The sequence below is a fragment of the Lithobates pipiens genome, unplaced genomic scaffold (genome assembly GCF_037356315.1).
Source record: "Lithobates pipiens isolate NorthernLeopardFrog02 unplaced genomic scaffold, aLitPip1_a1.2 Scaffold_19, whole genome shotgun sequence".
Taxonomy (NCBI): Eukaryota; Metazoa; Chordata; class Amphibia; order Anura; family Ranidae; genus Lithobates; species Lithobates pipiens.
Window position 1 is genome coordinate 211,448,987 of NW_027507764.1, and position 22,266 is coordinate 211,471,252.

General features: G+C 41.9%; 1 protein-coding gene across 7 annotated transcripts in view; it reads left to right on the top strand.

The window, feature by feature from the left end:
* The window catches only part of SUGCT (succinyl-CoA:glutarate-CoA transferase), a 1,356,517-nt gene that overhangs the window by 861,958 nt on the left and 472,293 nt on the right, over positions 1–22,266 (top strand). Inside the window, exon 13 of one of the 7 annotated variants that reach the window (XM_077491682.1) lies at positions 8,359–8,558. The exons of the other annotated variants lie outside the window; for them this stretch is intronic. Coding sequence (XP_077347808.1) covers positions 8,359–8,391 — 33 coding nt within the window. The 3' untranslated portion in view covers positions 8,392–8,558. Of the gene's footprint in view, positions 1–8,358; positions 8,559–22,266 lie in introns of those variants that run through there. 7 annotated transcript variants of the gene reach the window in all.

Here is a 22,266-nt window from a genome sequence, read left to right on the forward strand (position 1 = left end):
ATTTATATAAAAAAATTATATATATTTAAAAAACATATAAAACTAATTATTATTAAAGTGGGAGTAAACTCCTGTCTCTGACTTTTACCTATAGGAAAGCCAAAAATAAAGCTTACATATAGGTAGTGTAAATATCTTTGAAAAGTGCACCATTAAGGAGTGACGTGCAGGAGTGACGTCATCAGGGCTCTGGCCAGTCACGCAGTCGGAGTCCGTGAACCCGGAAGGAAGACCAGGTGAAGATGGGAGCACCTGCAGCGGTGACAACTCGGCACTGGAAGGGCTTCATTTTAAGGTATGTTTAACATAATGTGCTAGTATGTAATGCATACTAGCACATTATACCATTACCTTGCTGGGTACAAAAAACAAAGCTCAGTGCTTTACTACCCCTCTAATGGTCCATGTTCCCTTACTATGGTTGTCATTGGTGTTAAAATAAATTATTGCCTGTAAATGATAATAGACATCATAAAAAAGGTTATTCCTCCAATCTGTGTTGGTCATTGTGTACAAAATCTATATATGGACAGAGCAATATCTGATTAATATGGACCATTACCTTTCTAGATCCCTTGTGGCCTGGAAAACAGAAAAATTACATGGACACAGGAAAGGGGTAATGTTAAAAATATAGAGATATGCCAAAGCTATAACATGGTGCTCACTCCCAGTTCTTCATTCAAGCCTCCTGGTGAGAGAGTGTTGATGGAATACATTGTTCATGTATTTTGTGCAACAACTACATCAGCCAGTATATGGCAGAGTTTATAAGTTTGTAGCTACTCTATGGTTAAACTCTGCTTTTTCTGTATTATAAAGTTTCCTGTTTCCTGTATGCAGTTAACTGGATGCTGACCGCCGGCCGTCAAATGACGGCCAGGCAGCGCACCTATTGTGTTTAAACAGGGAATGCGCGCGATCGTGCGCGCGCATCCCTGTTTCTTCGGTGGCGGCGTGTCACGGAGACACCGCTCACCACCGAAGGGGATGAACAGCCATTCGTTATGGCTGTTTACCACGTTATCGGCCGTGATGAAGTCACGGCCGATCACAGATGGTCACACCCCGAACGTGCACGGCGCATGCGCGCGATCGCGTGCACGTCAGTGGCGGCGTGTTCCCCGGGAACACTGCTCGTCACCGACGCTGGTAAACAGCCATTGGCCGGCTGTTTACCCACGTGATCGGCTGTGATCCTTTCACAGCCGATCACTAAAATGTAAACAAACCGCTGTAACGGGATGTTACCGGGTTCTCCTCCTCACACACCGATCGTGTGTGAGGAGGAGATTGCGGTAACATCTCGTTACCGCATACAGTGTACACCAATCACACTGATTGCCCCCCCCCAATAAAGAGGACCTGTCACCACCCCTCATAGTACCTGTCAATCACAGTCCATCAGAGCACCTGTCACAGTCCATCAGAGTATTTGAGTACCTGTCCCAGCCCATCAGAGTACCCGAGTACCTGTCCCGGCCCATCAGAGTACCCGAGTACCTGTCCCGGCCCATCTGAGTACCCGAGTACCTGTCCCAGCCCATCTGAGTACCCGAGTACCTGTCCCGGCCCATCTGAGTACCCGAGTACCTGTCCTGGCCCATCTGAGTACCCGAGTACCTGTCCCGGCCCATCTGAGTACCCAAGTACCTGTCCCGGCCCATCTGAGTACCCGAGTACCTGTCCCGGCCCATCTGAGTACCCGAGTACCTGTCCCGGCCCATCTGAGTACCCGAGTACCGGCCCCGGCCCATCTGAGTACCCGAGTACCTGTCACGGCACATCAGGGTACCCGAGTACCTGTCAGGGCACATCAGGGTACCCGAGTACCTGTCACGGCACATCAGGGTACCCGAGTACCTGTCACGGCACATCAGGGTACCCGAGTACCTGTCACGGCACATCAGGGTACCCGAGTACCTGTCACGGTCCATCTGAGTACCCGAGTACCTGTCACAGTCCATCAGAGTACCCGAGTACCTGTCACAGTCCATTAGAGTACCGAGTACCTGTCACAGTCCATTAGAGTACCGAGTACCTGTCACAGTCCATCTGGGTACCCGAGTACCTGTCACAGCCCATCTGAGTACCCGAGTACCTGTCACAGTTCATCTGAGTACCCGAGTACCTGTCACAGTTCATCTGAGTACCCGAGTACCTGTCACAGTCCATATGAGTACCTGTCACCGCCCTTCAGAGTACCCAAATACCAGTCACCAAGCCATCAGAGAACCTGTCACCAGGCCATCAGAGTACCTGAGTACTTGTCACCAGGCCATCAGAGTACCTGAGTACTTGTCACCAGGCCATCAGAGTACCTGAGTACTTGTCACCAGGCCATCAGAGTACCCGAGTACCTGTCACAGTCCATTAGAGTACCAAGTACCTGTCACAGTCCATCAGGGTACCCGAGTACCTGTCACCAGGCCATCAGAGTACCCGAGTACCTGTCACCAGGCCATCAGAGTACCCGAGTACCTGTCACCAGGCCATCAGAGTACCCGAGTACCTGTCACCAGGCCATCAGAGTACCCGAGTACCTGTCACCAGGCCATCAGAGTACCCGAGTACCTGTCACCAGGCCATCAGAGTACCCGAGTACCTGTCACCAGGCCATCAGAGTACCCGAGTACCTGTCACCAGGCCATCAGAGTACCCGAGTACCTGTCACCAGGCCATCAGAGTACCCGAGTACCTGTCACCAGGCCATCAGAGTACCCGAGTACCTGTCTCCAGCCCATCAGAGTACTCGAGTACCTATTTGCAGCCCATGTCTCATAGAATATACGTTGGGGTGTTTGCTTTCCAAAATGGGGTAATTTTGTGGGGAATTTCACTGTCCTGGTGGTCCAGGACCTTCAAAAGTGTGATGGGTAGGAATGAAATGAGATGTGTCATTTATGCTCCTAGAACGCCTGAACGTACTACTTCAATGTTCGGCCTCTCTATGTGGCCAGGCTGTGTAAAAGTCCTACACATGTGGTATCGCCATGCTCAGGAGGAGTAGCAGAATGTATTTTGGGGTGTAATTTTTGCTATATACATGCTATGTGTTAGAAATATCTTATAAATTGACAATTTTGTGTAAAAAAAAATGCGTTTTAATTTTTTTCCACATATTCCAAAAACTTCTGGAAAAAAATGAACCGTTCAAAAGACTCATTATGCCTAACAGATTATACGTTGGGGTGTTTGCTTTCCAAAATGGGGTCATTTTATGGGAAATTCCATTGTCCTGGTAATCCAGGGCCTTCAAAAGTGTAATAGGTGGTTGAGAAACGAGATGCGTAATTTTTGCTCGTAGAACGTCTGAAGGTACTACATCAATGTTAGTGCTCTGTATGTGGCCAGGCTGTGTAAAAGTCTCACACACGTGGTATCACCGTACTCGGGAAGAGTAGCAGAATGTATTTTGGGGTGTAATTTTTGCTATATACATGCTATGTGTTAGAAATATCTTATAAATTGACAATTTTGTGTAAAAAAAAAATGTGTTTTAATTTTTTTCCACATATTCCAAAAACTTCTGGTAAAAAATTAACCATTCAAAAGACTCATTATGCCTCACAGATTATACGTTGGGGTGTCTGCTTTCCAAAATGGGGTCATTTTATGGGAAATTCCATTGTCCTGGTACTCCAGGGACTTCAAAAATGTAATAGGTGGTTGAGAAATGAGATGCGTCATTTTTGCTCGTAGAACGTCTGAAGGTACTACATCAATGTTGGTGCTCTGTATGTGGCCAGGCTGTGTAAAAGTCTCACACATGTGGTATCGCCGTACTCGGGAAGAGTAGCAGAATGTATTTTGGGGTGTAATTTGTTGTATGCATATGCTGTGTGTGAGAAATAACCTGATAATATGACAATTTAGTAAAAAAAATCAAAAAAAAAAAAAAATCTTCATTTTGCAGAGAATTGTGCGAAAAAATGACAACTTAAAAAAACTCACCATGCTACTTACTTAATACCTTGGAATGTCTACTTTGTAAGACCAAATAATATATACTAATGTGGGTTATTTTTACCAAAGATATGTAGCAGTATAAATTTTAGCCAAAATTTATGAAGAAAAATTACTAATTAGCAAAAATTTATGACAGAAACCAAGAAAAAGGCATTTTTTTCACAAAATTTACGTTTTATTTTATTTATAGCACAAAAAATAAAAAACCCACTAGTAATTAAATACCACTAAAAGAAAGCTCTATTTGTGTGGAAAAAAGGACGCAAGTTTCATATGGATACAGTGTTGGATGACTGAGTAATTGTCATTCAAACTGTGAGAGCGCTGAAAGCTGAAAATTGGTCTGGTCAGGAAGGGGGTGTAACTGCACTGTATTGAAGTGGTTAAGCAGCAAAGCCAATGTGGATTGTGCACTGTTTGTTCTGTAGGGTTATATACAGACTTCCTAACAGTAATGGGCCCAGACACACACCCAGGGAAACCCAGTCATAGCCAGCTACAGCAAAGAAGTGCAGGATACAGAAACAGAAATGACACTGCAGCAAAATAAAAGAAAATGGGCAGTGACACAGGTGCAAAAAAAGCTTTCATTTGCAAATCTGACAAACCAGAACTACCAGTCTTGGAAATTCAAGATGAAAATGATGCTAACAATCAGAGGTATGTGGACATGTATAAATTAAGTCAGGCCAGAACCCCCTTCAGATGAGTAGATTGAAATAAACAAAAAAGCTCAGAGCACAATCTCTTAGAATGGAAGATGATCAAATCATACATATATGGAAGTGTGAAACTGCTAAAAAAATGTAGGAAGCATTACAAAAGGTGCATGAAAGAGCTAATCTCAGAAATAAACTGTACTTGATTAGAAAGCTATATCAAACCAAGCTGATAAAAGGCCACAATATGCAGGATTACATAGGGCAGACCTTGGAAATAGTTAAATGTCTGAGAAGTATAGGAGAATAAATAAAATATTTTCATGTTGTAGCACTATTACTCAGTGGCTTACCAGAAAGTTATAAAACGCTTGTCACAGCACTTGATGCATGTCCAGAGGATGAACTGACATTGGAACATGTTAAGGGCATGCTTGTAGATGAATATAAGCGTTAAAGTGAAAGCATTAATAGTGACAGTGCTTCTGTCGCATTGTCTGCTTTAAAGCCAAACAATATGGATAAAAACAGTAACATGCAACAAGAAACACGTGAATATTTTGTGTGCAAGCAACAAGGTCATTTAAAAGCAGATTGCAGAATCTGGAAAGCTAGGATGCAAAAACTTACTAAATTACAAAAGGCCAAAAGTATGAAGGAAATAAATGATTTTGCTTCAGATAAGCAATATGTTTTTCAATCCAAATGTCACACCTGATGTTTGCAGGCATGGTGTGTTAATTCAGAAGCTAAAAGTAACATGAAAATCTACAAAAATTTCTTAATTCATCTTGACCAGAGTAAAACAGAAAAATACCACAGCTAATGGGCAAATAATGCAATCAGAAGGAATAGGAAAGAGGTTTTATTTGCTGTCCTATTTCCCAGAGTGTCACCAGAAGGATACATGTGAAAATGTCCTCTATTTCCCTGCTTTTGAAACTAATCTTTTGTCAGTGAAGACGCTAACAAAACAAGGCAATGTAGTGACCTTTCAAGATGACAGTTGTGCCATCACAAATAGGAATATCTTACTTGCAATGGCTAAAATGACAGATGAACTGTATCAGCTGAACTGCAGTGAGGTGGCTAATACTGCCAAGGTAGAAAAACATTCAAACTGCATTCACACATGACACAGACGACTTGGGCACAGAAGTCCTGACATAATAAAGAAATTAACTGAAAATTACTATGCAAGTGGAACAAAAATTAGTCCATCAAACAATGAAATGCACCAGCTGTAATACAGGAAAGATTTCAAGAAAAGCCTTTTCAAAGCAGAGTAACAGCAGAGCTAAGAAACCTCTGGAATTCATTCAGATCTTTGCCATCCAATGAAAAAAATGACTCTTGGAAAGAAGAGGCATTTTCTCACTTCTATAGATGATTACTCCAGGTATACTACACTATATCTGTTACACAACAAAAGTGAAGTACCAGAGAAACTTGAACAGTATTTGTCTCAAGTAAGCAATAAATTTAGCATAATGCCAAGTGCATTGCACACAGGCAATGGAACTTAATATACAGGTGATAACACATATAAAGCATGGCATAAGATGTCAAACTACTCTACCAAACAATCCAGAACAAAATGGGGTTGCAGAAAGGATATACCGTACTCTATGTGCAAGTGAAAGAACCATGATATGTGATGTGGATATGCCAACCACATACTGGGTGGAGGCAATTATGACCGCATGCTATTTACAAAATTGACTACCAGAAAAATCAACTCCATGTGAACTGTGGAATGGAAGGGTCCCGAATTTGAACCATCTAAACATTTTTGAAAACAAAGCCTATGTGCACATCACAAAAAAGTAATTTACACAATGGGATGCGTGCGCAAAAGGAAGGTGTATTTGTGGCGTACAGCGAATCTTAAAAGGGACACAGAATTCTATACCAAGACACAAACAAGGTAATCGTTAAAAGAAGTGCAATTGTCGATGAAACTTCAGTGTGTTCAAAATTCCATGAACAAAATTTAATGAACTAACACAAATTGCGGGAAATTCCACACTAGTGTCACATGAAGAGAAGCAACAAAATGACAACGAAATCCTTCTGTCCATGTTTGACAAATTTGCATGTCTTGCAAAGAGGTTTCTGACACTGATACATAACCTTGATGACAAAAAAAAATTGGAGTACTGCATACCTTAGATTTTTATTTACTAAGCTCTATTTTATTCTTAATGTTGAGAGCCCTTCTGTAGGTGATTCTGGGTTTATCAGGAAGTGATTTACATAAATGGGGTCCTGCATTAGCAGAAGCCAATGTTTTTTGAGAACATATTCCTTCTGTCAGTGGTAAATCTGACCACCCGAGTCTCTACATCTGGATGTTTTCTGAATGTTTTGTGGCCCTTGATATAGTGGGAGAAAGCCTCACCCACCAGAGAATTGAAGTACCATTTATCTAGAAACTGGGTTATTACAGTCACACTTTTGGAAACATAGCCAGACTCCTTAGAACAGTTATGCCTAAGTTGGCAAAACTGTCTCTTGGGGATGTTTTGGATTTACCGTGAGTGTTGACAACTATTGAAATACAAAAAGACATTTCCTGTGTTATGCTTAGTGTAGTTCTTAGCAAAAATTTAATTGCCCTCATGATTCATCTCAAAGTCCAAAAATGCTAACATTTCATTGTCTTTGACAGGGGTGAGAGATAGGCCCAAATTATTGGTGTTGCAGTATAATAAAAATTCACCAACTAACACTCCCAGTCCATCTCAAATGATGATAATGTCATCTATATAACAACCATGAAAAAATGTGCGAAGCAAATGGGTTATTCAGCCAAACAAAATGGGACTTCCAAAAGTCCATGGTCAAATTCATTTATGAGGGTGCAAAATGTTCCCCCATAGCAGTGCCATGCACCTGAAAATAGTACTGCCTAATAAACTGAAAGTAGTTGTGAGTAAGACAGAACAGGGTAGCATCCATGATGAAGGTAGCCTGTTTGGAACTTAGCATGGGATTCTCTGAAAGAAAAATTGTAAGGCTTGCATTCCCACATTGTGTGCTATAGACCTGTATATCAACTGAATTTCCAGATATACCCAAAGGTGTGAAGGTTCCCAAGTGTATGGTTTACAACATTGACACATTTTACACCTGTTCCTCTGATTTTGATGTTTGTAGTTTGGCAAGTCCCTGTGGGTTATATTACATGGGCAGGACAATCAGAACATTCAGGAAGAGAGTCATTGTACATTGTCATTTCAATGAAGTGGGCTTTAATAAACACAATATTAATGAATACTGCAATAAATCCACTCAGGGCTTACATGTATGGGTGATTAAGGCCATGCCCAGGAGTCTCCCCATGGCAGAGAACTTTCACAGGCTCTGCCAATGAGAGACGTAGTGGATCTATATGTTTGACATTCTCTTGGCAGGAGGCTTTAATGAAGAACTGGAAGTGAGCACAATACTATTGCTTCGGCATACCTTTATTTATTTACATTACCTCTATCCCATGTACTTTTCTGGGTTCCAGGGCACAAGGGATCTAGAGAGATGATGGCCCTTATTAATCAGATATTGTTCTGTCTATATATAAAGATCTCATACACAATGACTAGCACACAGATTGGAGGAATAACTTTTATTTATATCCATTATCGTTCATAGGTGATAATGTATTTGACACCTATGAGAACCATAGTAGTTGCATATGGACCATTATTAACCTGCCGTCATTCGTCTATAGGTTGGGCACGAGCTATCCTGGGTGTACATCTGAAGAAGTTAGAAATGCATTGGGTCAGTCCCAATTTCAACGTATGTACAGAAGCATCAAGTACAATGTATCTTACAGCTGATTCCATTTGGGAAAATTTTGGTATACTGTATGATGTACAAAAAATGAAAGTTGCTTTGATGTGTAACAATGTTGGGCACATTATGATTTTAAAACATGTTTACCTTTTATGATGTAATAATAAAAATATGTTTTATTACTTTTTTTATTGTATTTGCCTTTAATGTTCCTATGAAGATGGAAATGTGTATATTATGCATTAAAATACAGTGTAGACTGCTGCTGAAAAAGAACATAAAATTACAGACTCAAGGGATAAAGCACACATTGGCTTGTGTTTTAGTTGTGACATACGTTTGTGAAGCATACATCTCAAATGCAGCATTTTAACTGAACCTTATGAAGCAGTGTTCTCTTCTGTTTAGTGCTGATCTATAACTGTCCTCAAAAGAAAGTCATTTTCTTCCGACCTTTAACCACTTCAGCCCCGGATCAATTGTCAGCCTAAGGACCAGAGGTCTTTTTACAATTTCACACTGCACTGCTTTAACTGGTAATTGCGCTGTCATGCAATGTTGTACCCAAACGAAATTTGCGTCCATTTCCTCCCACAAATAGAGCTTTCTTTTGATGGTATTTGATTGCCTCTGCGATTTTTTTTTTTGCGATATAAATGGAAAAAGACCGAAAATTTTGAGAAAAAAATATATTTTCTACTTTTTGTTATAAGAAAAATCCAATAAACTCAATTTTAGTCATACATTTAGGGCAAAATGTATTCAGCCACATGTCTTTAGTAAAAAAAATGTCAATAAGCGTATATTTATTGGTTTGCGCAAAAGTTATAGCGTCTACAAACTAGAGTACATTTTCTGAAATTTACACAACTTTTAATTTATGACTGCCTATATCATTTCTTGAGGTACTAAAATGGCAGGGCAGTACAAACCCCCCCAAATGACCCCATTTTGGAAAGTAGACACCCCAAGGAAATTGCTGAGGGGCATGTTGAGCCCATTGAATATTTTTTTTTTGTCCCAAGTGATTGAATAATGACACAAAACAAAAAAAAAAAGATTACAAAAAGTTGTCACTAAATGATATATTGCTCACACATGCCATAGTTATATGTGGAATTGCACCCCAAATTTTTCAAAAAATTTTCTAAAATTTTTCTAAATGTTTGATTTCACTCCTCACTACCTATCACAGTTTCGAAGGCCATAAAATGCCAAAATAGCACAAAACCCCCCAAATGACCCCATTTTGGAAAGTAGACACCCCGAGCTATTTACTGAGAGGCATGTTGAGTCCATGAAATATTTAATATTTTGCCACAAGTTGCAGGAATATTACAATTTTTTATTTTTTTAGCACAAAGTTGTCACTAAATGATATATTGCTCACACATGCTATGGGCATAAGTGAAATTACACCCCAAAATAAATTCTGCTGCTTCTCCCGAGTACGGGGATACCACATGTGGGGGACTTTTTGGGAGCCTAGCCTCGTACGGGACCCCGAAAACCAAGCACTACCTTCAGGATTTAAATATAAAACACTACCAAAAAAAACTGTTAGCGATCGCAGGGATCAGGCCTGACTCTGTGAACGCTGCAGTTATGTGTTTAGTGTTTTGTAAGTGACAGTGATCGATCGATACTGCACTTGGGTGGGCTGGGCGGAGGGGCAAAACGCAGGTGCTAGCTGGTATCTGGGCTGATCCCGCTAACAATGTGTTTTTTTGGAACCCTAAAACTGCTGGGGACGCTAGTATAGATCTGATCAGATCAGATATTGATCTGTTCAGATACTATACCACTACGGGAGGTGTATGCTTTGCGCGTGGGTGTTAGGGGTACTGGCACTAACCTAGCGCACTAGCCTAGCACTAACCTAGCGCTGCCTGGGGCGACGCAGACCCTGACCCTAAAACCTAATTGATATCATCCACCGGGTGATCAGGGGGTTAAACCTTTATTGGGTAATAAATGGTGGGTGCCCTGATGCTATAAAAAGCAAACTAACTAACCAGAGTCACCCGTAACACTTATACGGTGATCACTGGTGAAAGGGTTAACTAGGGGCAATCAGGGGGTTAACATCTTTATTAGGTAGTATATGGGGGTCCCTGGCGCTATATAAAAACCTGACGGGGAACCTAAATAACTAACTGGCTAACCAGCGTCACCAGTGGCACTTATACGGTGATCGCTGGTGAAAGGGTTTACTCTAGGGGCAATCAGGGGGTTAAAACCATTATTGGGTAGTATATGGGGGTACCTAGTGCTATAAAAACCTGGCGGTGAACCTAAAAAAATAACTAGCTACCTAGCGGCACTAGTGACACTAATGCAGCGATCAGAAAAACGATCGCTTAGTGACACTGACAAAAGGGGGTGAAAGGGTTAACTAGGGGCAATCAGGGGGTTAAAACCATTATTGGGTAGTATATCGGGGTACTTAGCGCTATAAAAACCTGGCGGTGAACCAAAAAAATAACTAGCTACCTAGCGGCACTAGTGACACTAATGCAGCGATCAGAAAAACGATCGCTTAGTGACACTGGCAAAAGGGGGTGAAAGGGTTAACTCTAGGGGCAATCAGGGGGTTAAACCTTTATTGGGGGGTAGTGGGCTACCCTGGAGGGGGTGATCGGGGGGGTTTGTGTGCCTATGTGTACCTACATGTCAGTGTAGTGTTTGGTGCACTTACTTTCTGTGTTCTCCTCGCAGTCCGGTCAAAAAGACCGCCCGAGGAGAATGACATCACTTCCTCCCTGCCTGTGTTTACTATACACAGCGGGGGAAGCTTCTAATTCGCCAGGAGCGATCGAGAGGGGATGGCCAGAAACCAACGGCCATCCCCTCATCTCGGATCGCTCCTGCAGCGAAACGGACCGCCGCATCCAGAGGGAGGGGATCCGATCGGACCCCCCACCCGCTGGAAGGCGAGCATGTACATGTACGTGCTTGTGCCTGTCGGTGCCATTGCGCCGACGTACATTGCCATGCGGCGGTCCTTAAGTGGTTAATATGCAATAATTGATTTGTTCCCCATTTTGAAAAATAACCCTAAATGAATACCTTGTTTTTCTTGCAGTGCTTTAAATAGGAAGTAAAGGTAAACATTTTTTTTTTTAAAACACACCCTGTAAGGCAAAGGCATAATGAGCTAGTATGCATAGCTCATTATGAATAACTTATCTGAGAACGAAGCCCCCCAAAGCGGTCCTCCGTCTTTCTCTTCGCCGCTGCCATGTACCCCGGAGCGACTTCCGGGCCTCGCGGCTCCGGCGCTGTGATTCGCCGGAGCCGCGATGACGTCACTCCCGCGCATGTGCACGGGAGCCGACACTCGCGGCATATTGCCGCGATCTGCGGCCTGCCCAGAGCGCATGCGCCGTAGACAGCGGTGGCTGTCTTCGGGTAAATATCTCCTAAACTGTATAGGTTTAGGAGATATTTCTTGGACATACAGGTAAGCCTAAATCTAGGCTTACCTGTAGGTCAAAGTTGGTTGTAAGGGTTTACAACCACTTTAACAGATATAAGTTATAATTTTACAAGGTATTCTTCATGGAGTTGTATATTTTACCTGTGTTTCTATGACTTTCTTCCACATACTCAGCCCCTGCTTCCCCAGATGAAACGCACAGTAGTGGATTTTTTAACATAATCAAATTAACCCCCGGAAAATCTATGTTATGGTGCCTATTTGACTGTGGTAGGGACATGGGTCAGTAAGCTTTTTTGGGGCATTGACTTATGGAAATTGTGAAGTGCTAGGTAATATGCAGATGCTTTGTAAATACAGCAAGAAAATTAATAAAACAAAGCTTTGATCCTGAAACATTAAATCCACCAGTATGAAGTCAGAATAAAAAAAGGAGAAAGGGGGTAGTAAGAATGAAAGGATGGACAATGGTATGTTGTACCAGACAATTATTCTCCTTTAATTATTGTACCAGATAATTAAAGGAGAAAATAGCTCTGCTTAGAAGGGTATATAAGAGAAGAGGGAGACAGCATGATGTTGCAGGGGTAAAATATGCAGTACCAACAGCTGTTACTTGAGTTACCTTTAACTGTGGTGGTACTTGTTATTATCCCACCTTGTGGTGCTAAAATGTTAGATTTTTATCATAATAACCAAGAAAAAACTATAATTCCATGTAAGTGCCTTGTTTGTACACACTAGGGCAGGGGTCATCAACCCCTGGGCCATGGCCCACTACCGGGCCGTAGTGTCTTTGCAGCTGGGCTGTGGCAGGCTGGCAAGCAGAGATGACATCTCTCTCTGCCTGTCTAGCATCCCCGCTCTTCCGCCCTCAGAGCGTGCGGAATGTCGGAGGTGCGATGGGGAGCAGAGAGATGACATCATCTCTCCCTGCCCACCTAGCATCACCACTCTTCCCCCTCACAGCATACAGAATGTTGGAGGTGCAGTGGGGAGCAGAGAGATGACATCATCTCTCACCACCCGCCCCACATCTCTGCTCTCCTGCCCTCACTCAAGTACGACCACTGAACCAATTCTAACCTGTGGCACAGGCAGGTGATGTGGCAAGTGTCATTCCTCATTTGGTAGCAAGCATGGTGGCAAGTGACATTCCTCAGCTGCTGGCAGGCAGCATGGCAAGTGGAATTCCTCTTCTGGTGAAAGGCAAGCATTGCAAGTGGTATTCCACATCTGGTGGCACAGGCAGGTGACATTCCTCATCTGATGGCACAGGCAGGTTAGGTGGCAAGTGGCATTCCTCATTTGGTGGCAGGCAGTGTGGCAAGTGGCATTCCTCATCTGGTGGCAGGCAAGCATGGCAAGTGGCATTCCTCAACTGGTGGCAGGCAGCATGGCAAGTGGCATTCATCATCTGGTGGCACAGGCAGGTGACGTGGCAAGTGGCATTCCTCATCTGGTGGCACAGGCAGGTGATGTGGCAAGTGGCATTCCTCATTTGGTGGCAGGCAGCTTGGCAAGTGGCATTCCTCATCTGGTGGCAGGCAAGCATGGCAAGTGGCATTCCTCATCTGGTGGCACAGGCAGGTGATGTGGCAAGTGGCATTCCTCATCTGGTGGCACAGGTAGGTGACGTGGCAAGTGGAATTCCTCATTTGGTGGCAGGCAGCATGGCAAGTGGCATTCCTCATCTGGTGGCACAGGCAGGTGACATGGCAAGTGGCATTCCTCATCTGGTGGCACAGGCAGGTGACGTGGCAAGTGGCATTCCTCATTTGGTGGCAGGCAGCATGGCAAGTGGCATTCCTCATCTGGTGGCACAGGCAGGTGACGTGGCAAGTGGCATTCCTCATTTGGTGGCAGGAAGCGTGGTAAGTGGCATTCCTCAACTGGTGGCTGGCAGTGTGGCAAGTGGCATTCCTCCTCTGGTAGCAGGCAGCGTGACAAGTGGAATTCCTTATCTGGTGGCAGGTGACGTGGAAAGTGACACTCTCAGGGCTCCCACTGATTCTGCATTATGGTGAGTCTAACTATTTCATTTATATTACATTGTAATATAAGAAATAATGCGCTTCAATCATTCTGACACCATACCAACCATGGTGCAATGATGATTGAAGTATCAACAGCAGAACACAAGCTATTGCCTCGATAAATTGCCAGCGAAATTCGCTTACCCTCCCATGTGTGTGCACATCCCCCTCTTCGCCGGGCCTTGACACAATTTTCTTCCATGCAGCCGGTCCCCGGTGCCTAAAAGGTTGGGGACCACTGCACTAGGGGAATATTACTTTATGTCCAACTACAGACTACAGTACCAGCATAGTATTTTGTATCATTGAGGATTGCCACTGCTGGAAAATGTTCAAAGCAAACTCTGCGCTCCACATGACTGGCAGAAAGGGGATCCCAGAGTTAGGCTTTGAGATTTTGTAGATTATATTGCATTTTCATTGGCATTAAAGATAAACACCAACTGTCCTCACTGTCATTTTCTACATTCTTTGATCTCTGAATGTACCCTTTACAGCTGGTGTCATTTTTCACTAGAACCTGGAAATCATTATTACTTCCTTCTCCCTTAACGGGTAAGCTTTGCATTTAGCGACTGTACAACGTTTGGTCATTGCTAGCAGCATTTTATGTAATATGTGTTTTCTGAAAAGTGATGATAAAAATGTGTGGATAAATCCAGATCACCAGACTGATGTTTAGAATCAAATCCAGGTGTACTATAGGTCATTATAAAGAGTTTTCATAAGAATGAAAGAAAGGAGAGGATCCAAATTTGAAAGGGCACATAGTGTTATGTTAGGCATGAAAAGTAATTAACTACTAAGTCGTATGCTACAAATATGTTAAGTGAAAAGGTCAGCATAGTAATAGCTCTGTTAGCAAATGCTACAAAATATATCTGTTCTAAAGTTAAAGCATAACTAGTAAATGTTTGGTATACTTATACAAAATTTCTTTCTGAATCAAATATTCTCTTTCTTGCTCCAAAAGTGAAGCTAGCAAAGCCAATAAACCATGAAAAAAATTCTCAAGTTAGTTTAAAACCATTTAAAAGCATTTAAAAGTTATAAATTTATGATGATGGTAAAGGGTAATTTATTGTCACTTACACCAGCTGTATAGTTTTAGCGTTTACGGGCTGTCTGATCCATGATGATTTTTCCCAAAGTGGGTTTTTATTGTCTTGCATTTATTGGGATCAAAGCTAATGTCATGAAACTTAAAGAAAAAAAAGCTGTATAAAGGAAATTTAAGCAGATAAGGAAGTAAACACCAGTGTTATTTTTTAATACTATGTAAAGGCAGAGAGAGAGAGAGAGAAAAAACACTGTACTTATGCATCGAATGAATATAATCAGATGCAATATGCATCATTTATTACTTACCTATTTCCAAGACTCTTTCTTGATGACCTTGACTCTGAGACTCTTCTATCAATCTCAGCTGGACAGAATCGCCCTCAACTAATATGCATAACATAAATGTCTACCGATAAACAGTCCTTCTAACCTGTACAGCATCACATATCTGATAGTAAACAGTCCTCCTTATTACAGAAGAGAAATATAAAAGCATGTACAGCATAAAACATCTGGTGACAAACAGTCCTCCTTTTTGGGTGAAGAGTGATGTAAAGAACAGGGTGATAGGTAAGCAAGAGTGTCAAAATCTTGAGCTTTTAGTCCATTTGTAGACTCTCAGACACAATGTAGACCACCACTGAAAATAAGGAATGCCTGCTTATCAGATACACTGAACCTTTAGAAAGGCCAGTTGCACTTGTGGCTGATTACCCCGCCAGGCTCTCTCTCTCTCTCTCTTTTCCGATGCCTAAGGATGTCCCACTCAAAGAAAATAAAGAGAGCTCCACAACGTGTGAATCCAATGATTTAAAAGTTAATTCCCATACATGGAAGAATAAAAAAACACTGGCTGGTAAAAAATGAGTGCCCGCAATTTCCAAAACTCGTAAGTCACGATGACGTCAGCATGTCGTCCACCCTACTAGTTTCGTCAAAGATTGACGTCATCCTGGGGCACTGTCTGCTAGGAAAAAGAGAGATTAAAAAGTTTCACCCCATTCAACAGATTCAATGTATAATTTGTAGGTAAACATTTCAATACACAATTAAAATATACAGTATATATTGGAGCTGTTTTGGTTGCAAAGAGCATAGCAATTTTGTCCAGCCAGTTCTGAGGTTTACATACGCCTGTCAAAAATTGATACTTTTGCGCCTCAGATCCGGAAGTGCAGGAACACATACAGGTACATGATTCTGCACAGAGGAGCCACCGCGCCACCATATATGTACAGTATAAGGTCGGCAAGTGGTTAATCTCCCTAGCGGTAATCCCGAGTCTGGCTCGGGTTGGGATTTTAGTATCATAAGCGGTAACCCCGAGCCAGACTCGGGATCGCATCGCTGGATACAGGGAGGACACAGGGAGAAGTTACTTACCTTGTCCCCTGGATCCAGCAATGTCCCCCCGCTGTGTGTGCGAACTGTCCTCCGCTTGATTCACACAGTGCCCAAATGCCACCGATCTCCGTTCCCTGCGATTTTACGGCGCACGGGAGCGGAGATCGGTGCCAAATTCAAAAAAGTTAACCACTTCCCGACCAGCGCACGACGATGTACGTCGACAGAATGGCACGGGCAGGCATATTGGCGTACATGTACGTCCAATATTCGTTGCCGCCGTGCCATCGGGAGCGCGCCGCCGGCGGCGCGCTCCCGCGCTGGTCGGGACCCCCGTGAGTCCGGTCGCGGGACCCGCGGACTCGATCGCCGCGGGCATCCCCGCGATCGTCTCACGGAGCGGCCGAATGGAGGAAATGCTGTATAAACAAAATTTTTCCATTCTGCCTAGCAACTAGTGACGCTGATCTCTGCTCCATGTGATTGGAGCAGAGATCAGTGTACACTAAATGAAAGCCCAACCCCCCCACAGTTAGTAACACACCCCTAGGAACACTTAACCCCTACACTGCCACCCACTGGTTAACCCTTTCACTGCCAGTGTCATTTACACAGGAATCACTGCATTTATATAGCAGTGATTACTGTATAAATGACAATGGTCCCAAAAATGTGTCAAAAATGTCCGATGGGTCCCCCACAATGTCGCAGTCACAATAAAAATCGCAGATCGCCGCCATTACTAGTAAAAAAAAAAATTATAAAAAATTATTAATAAAAATGCTATAAAACTATCCCTATTTTGTAAACGCTATAACTTTTGCGCAAACCAATCAATCATCGCTTATTGCGATTTTTTTTACCAAAAATATGTAGAAGAATACGTATCGGCCTAAACTGAGGGAAAAAAATGTTTTTTTATATATTTTTGGGGGATATTTATTATTACAAAAAGTAAAAAATAATGCGTTTTTTTCAAAATTATCGCTCTATTTTTGTTTATAGCGCAAAAAATAAAAACCGCAGGGGTGATCAAATACCACCAAAAGAAAGCTCTATTTGTGGGAAAAAAAGGACGTTAATTTTGTTTGGGAGCCACGTCGCATGACCGCGCAATTGTCAGTTAAAGCGACGCAGTGCCGAATCGCAAAAAGTGGTCTGGTCTTTGACCAGCAAATTGGTCCGGTCTGAAAGTTGTTAAAACACACAAAACACACACAGTACTGTAATCTTACAGATTACAGTACTGTATAAAAAAATACACACACCATTTGTCCCTAGTGGTCTGTGCAGTGCCCTGCATGCACTTTTATATTATAAATACTGTTTTTTCTGCCTGGAATTTGGAGATTGTCCATAGCAACCAAAAAGTGTCCCTTTATGTCAAAAGTGATTTTAGACCAACTAGAAAACAGCGATAATAAATTATAATCACTTGCAGAATTGAACTATAGCGATTTGTGGGGAAATTCTTCATCTAACACTAAATCTAATGACAGCGACAATTCTGCAAATGAGCAAATTTCTGTGTTTTTGGATTTGATTACATTATTGAATAATTTTTATTATTATTTATTATATTATAAACTTTATCATACCCGGGATGTCTGCTAGACTCTGGTTTGAACAGATTTAAGAGAGTTGTTCCTAAGAATTACAGGACTACAATATAAAACACCAAATTTCCATGCAAAATACCGCTTTCAGCACCTAAAATCAGAACTAATCATACCGCCAGGGAGGTTAATATTGTAAATTTAATGATCCATCAATATAATTGAGATGGCTACTTGGTATCATCTGTTCGTGCAAATGTTTATTAGCTACATAGTGAAGTACATCAAATAGCACACTGATGCATTTAAACGAAAAAGCTGGAAACATAGAGTGATCATATATACACTGGATACACATTTAAATAGTTCCTATGCTCCCCAGAGACAAATGGGGGGGGGGGGGGTGTTTGATTAATAAAATCAAGTATGAATAAATGTCAGCACAATAAGGGGTTGATTTTCTAAAACTGGAGTACAATCTGGTGCAACTATGCATGGTAGCCAGTCAGCTTCTAACTTGGACTTCCGTTAAGCTTTGACAAACAAAACCTGGAAGCTGAATGGTTTCTATGCAGAGCTACACCAGGTTTTGCACTCTCCAGTTTTAGTAAATCAACCGTTAGTATCAAGGTGAACACATGAAAAACAATTCACAACACATTATATCATTGCAAACAGAAAGATAAATAAAAGGAAAAGGTGAATTGCCATTACTACACATGACATTTAAAGGGAGACAAAACTGTAACAAGTACAGTCTCTGTCAAGAATGAATAATATCTGGCATAGACAAGCATAATAAACCAATTGCTGGAAAAGGTTATTATATTTTATTTTTAAAATAAATTAACATCCCACCTATGCTTAAAGCTGGATGGTATTCTTGTCTGTAACATATAGATTCACCAAACATCTTTCTCCAGTAGTTTGCAGTGTGTGTATCCCCTCCCAAGGTAATTTAATTAGCTGTTCTACCCCATAAAATGAAAAAAATAATTCCAATTGCCACAGTGAAATTGTTTAATATATTTAGAAACATTAGAGACATGCTTAGCATTGAGGTTGATGGAATCATTGTAGTGTTCCCCTATCTTGGTTTTAAGTAATCAGGTAGTGAATCCTACATACTTAAAAGCAGAAACACTGCACTCCACTACCTAACACGTTTCTGGACCCACAGTTAACATTATTTTATTGAATAAACTGAAATTGTAGCAAAGGATTGTACAGTGGTACATTTCTTGTGCTTATTGCAATACTGACAAATGTTCAGCCCACATCAGTAAGATCCAACTGTGGAGAGCCAGGTATTATGGCCAGGATTGGAGCAAAACAAGTGAAGAGAATAGGCAAAAGTTTTTTTGACAATACCTAAAGTAGTAACAAAAGTAACCTGGTCTCTCTGATGATATTGACATTGACGTTTGGCTGCAGATTTTTTACTAGTTAGGTCTGATCAATTTCTTCTCAATCTTTCTTCCTCTGAATTTAATGCCCTCGGAAATTCTACTTTAACCCCTCTGATATGAACCCTGTTTGACTAATGCAGTTTTTGTAAGGTTGTATAAAATCCCAGTGTGTTCCTTGTTAAAACAAATTTTTTTTAAACATTTTTTAACTCAGATTTTATTTTGGAAAATTTTACAAATAAACACAGACAACAACAAAACAAACAGGATGCACTCATAAATTTAGTAGTGATATTGCCAGCAAATTAATCACATCCAGCTATGCAGGCTGCAAGCATCCTAGGTTACCAGGACACAAGGGGCTGCACATGCACGCAATTTTTGGAGGTGGGGGTTAGTGGGAACCAACCAAATCCCCCCTCCAAACAAGGAAATAAAATGGGAGATAAAAATGTGGGATTTAAAACACACCGCAGGCTGCCCAGCAATATATTCAACATCAGCAGTCCACCACACAAGATAGGAAGGAACAACCCCCAATATATTATCCAAAGAGAGGACCAGATAACTCATATGGACCACAATACAATAATAGAAAACCCTATTATGACAATAGGGATTCCAATGGGAATGGAGATAGACCCTCATACCATGGATACCCACCAAACCGGGGAAATTGCAATAGAGGTTATCAGGGGAACAATTACCAGACTAGAGGGAATCACTCAGGGAATGTCAATTACAATAGGGGACCCCAGCAAACTCACTATCCACAGGGCTATCAGAATAGAATACCCCAAAGCGGAGATGGCCCTCCACATTTTAGGGACCCTCCACAAGGGGATTACTATCATCAGGGGGGACCACCTCCTTACAGAGGACGCCCTCGGGATGAGGGACATTACTACTCTTCTAAACCACAGTGAGCCAGGTATGACAGACCACCCACTGAACAGTATGAGGTCCCTATATATAATAGCTACAGTGGTGTGAAAAAGTGTTTGCCCCCTTCCTCATTTCCTGTTCCTTTGCATGTTTGTCACACTTAAGTGTTTCGGAACATCAAACCAATTTAAACAATAGTCAAGGACAACACAAGTAAACACAAAATGCAATTTGTAAATGAAGGTGTTTATTATTAAAGGTGAAAAAAATCCAAACCATCATGGCCCTGTGTGAAAAAGTGATTGCCCCCCTTGTTAAAACATACTATAACTGTGGTTGTCCACACCTGAGTTCAATTTCTCTAGCCACACCCAGGCCTGATTATTGCCACACCTGTTCACAATCAAGGCATCACTTAAATAGGAGCTGCTTGACACAGTAAGGTCCACCAGAAGATCCTTAAAAGCTACACATCATGCCGAGACCCAAAGAAATTCAGGAACAATTGAGAAAGAAAGTAATTGAGATCTATCAGTCTGGAAAGGGTTATAAAGCCATTTCCAAAGCTTTGGGAATCCAGCGAACCACAGTGAGAGGCATTATCCACAAATGACGAAGACATGGAACAGTGGTGAACCTTCCTAGGAGTGGCCGGCCACCAAAAATTACCCCAAGAGCGCAGCGACGACTCATCCAAGAGGTCACAAAAGACCCCACAACAACGTCCAAGGAACTGCAGGCCTCACTTGCCTCAGTTAAGGTCAGCGTTCATGCCTCCACCATCAGGAAAAGACTGGGCAAAAATGGCCTGCATGGCAGAGTTCCAAGGAGAAAACCACTGCTGAGCAAAAAGAACATCAAAGCTCGTCTCAATTTCTCCACAACACATCTTGATGATCCCCAAGACTTTTGGGACAACATTCTGTGGACCGATGAGACAAAAGTGGAACTCTTTGGAAGGTGTGTGTCCAAGTATATCTGGCGTAGAAGGAACACTGCATTTCATAAAAAGAACATTATACCAACAGTAAAATATGGTGGTGGTAGTGTGATGGTCTGGGGCTGTTTTGCTGCTTCAGGACCTGGAAGACTTGCCGTGATAAAAGGAACTATGAATTCTGCTGTCTACCAAGAGATCCTGAAGGAGAATGTCCGACCATCTGTTCGTGTACTCAAGCTGAAACGAACTTGGGTTCTGCAGCAGGACAATGATCCTAAACACACCAGCAAGTCCACCACCGAATGGCTGAAGAAAAACAAAATGAAGACTTTGGAGTGGCCTAGCCAAAGTCCTGACCTGAATCCTATTGAGATGTTGTGGTATGACCTTAAAAAGGCCGTTCATGCTCGAAAACCCTCTAATGTAACTGAATTAGGACAATTCTGCAAAGATGAGTGGGCCAAAATTCCTCCAGGACGATGTAAAAGCCTCATTGCACGTTATCGCAAACGCTTGGTTGCAGTTGTTGCTGCTAAGGGTGGCCCAACCAGTTATTAGGTTTAGGGGGCAATCACTTTTTCACACAGGGCCATGATGGTTTGGATTTTTTTTCACCTTTAATAATAAACACCTTCATTTACAAATTGCATTTTGTGTTTACTTGTGTTGTCCTTGACTATTGTTTAAATTGGTTTGATGTTCCGAAACACTTAAGTGTGACAAACATGCAAAGGAACAGGAAATGAGGAAGGGGGCAAACACTTTTTCACACCACTGTATAGCTTTTATAAAAAACACAGACTCAGGAACACCATTATGAGTCTTCTTTTTTAGAGAAGGGAAGGGGGTAGGACACCAGGGGATAAAGAAAAGCAGAAAAAGCGTCTGGCATATGGACTTGGCAGTGAAAGGGTTAAGGCATCCCCCAAGCATATTGTTTTAAGCAATTGTGTGTTTTTAATGTAGCCTCATTAAGAAAAGTTAATTCATACTGAACAGTATTTATTTTTTATTTTTTTTGCATTGATAGATGTCCCCCTTGACAATGCCCTTTGACAATCCCTTGCCTATCAGCCTTAATAATTAGTAATTGATTTTCAAGATTTACTTTAGTGGGGTTCCTGGTGAAGTTCACAGTTTGCGGATTTTCTAATGAGTACCTGAATGGC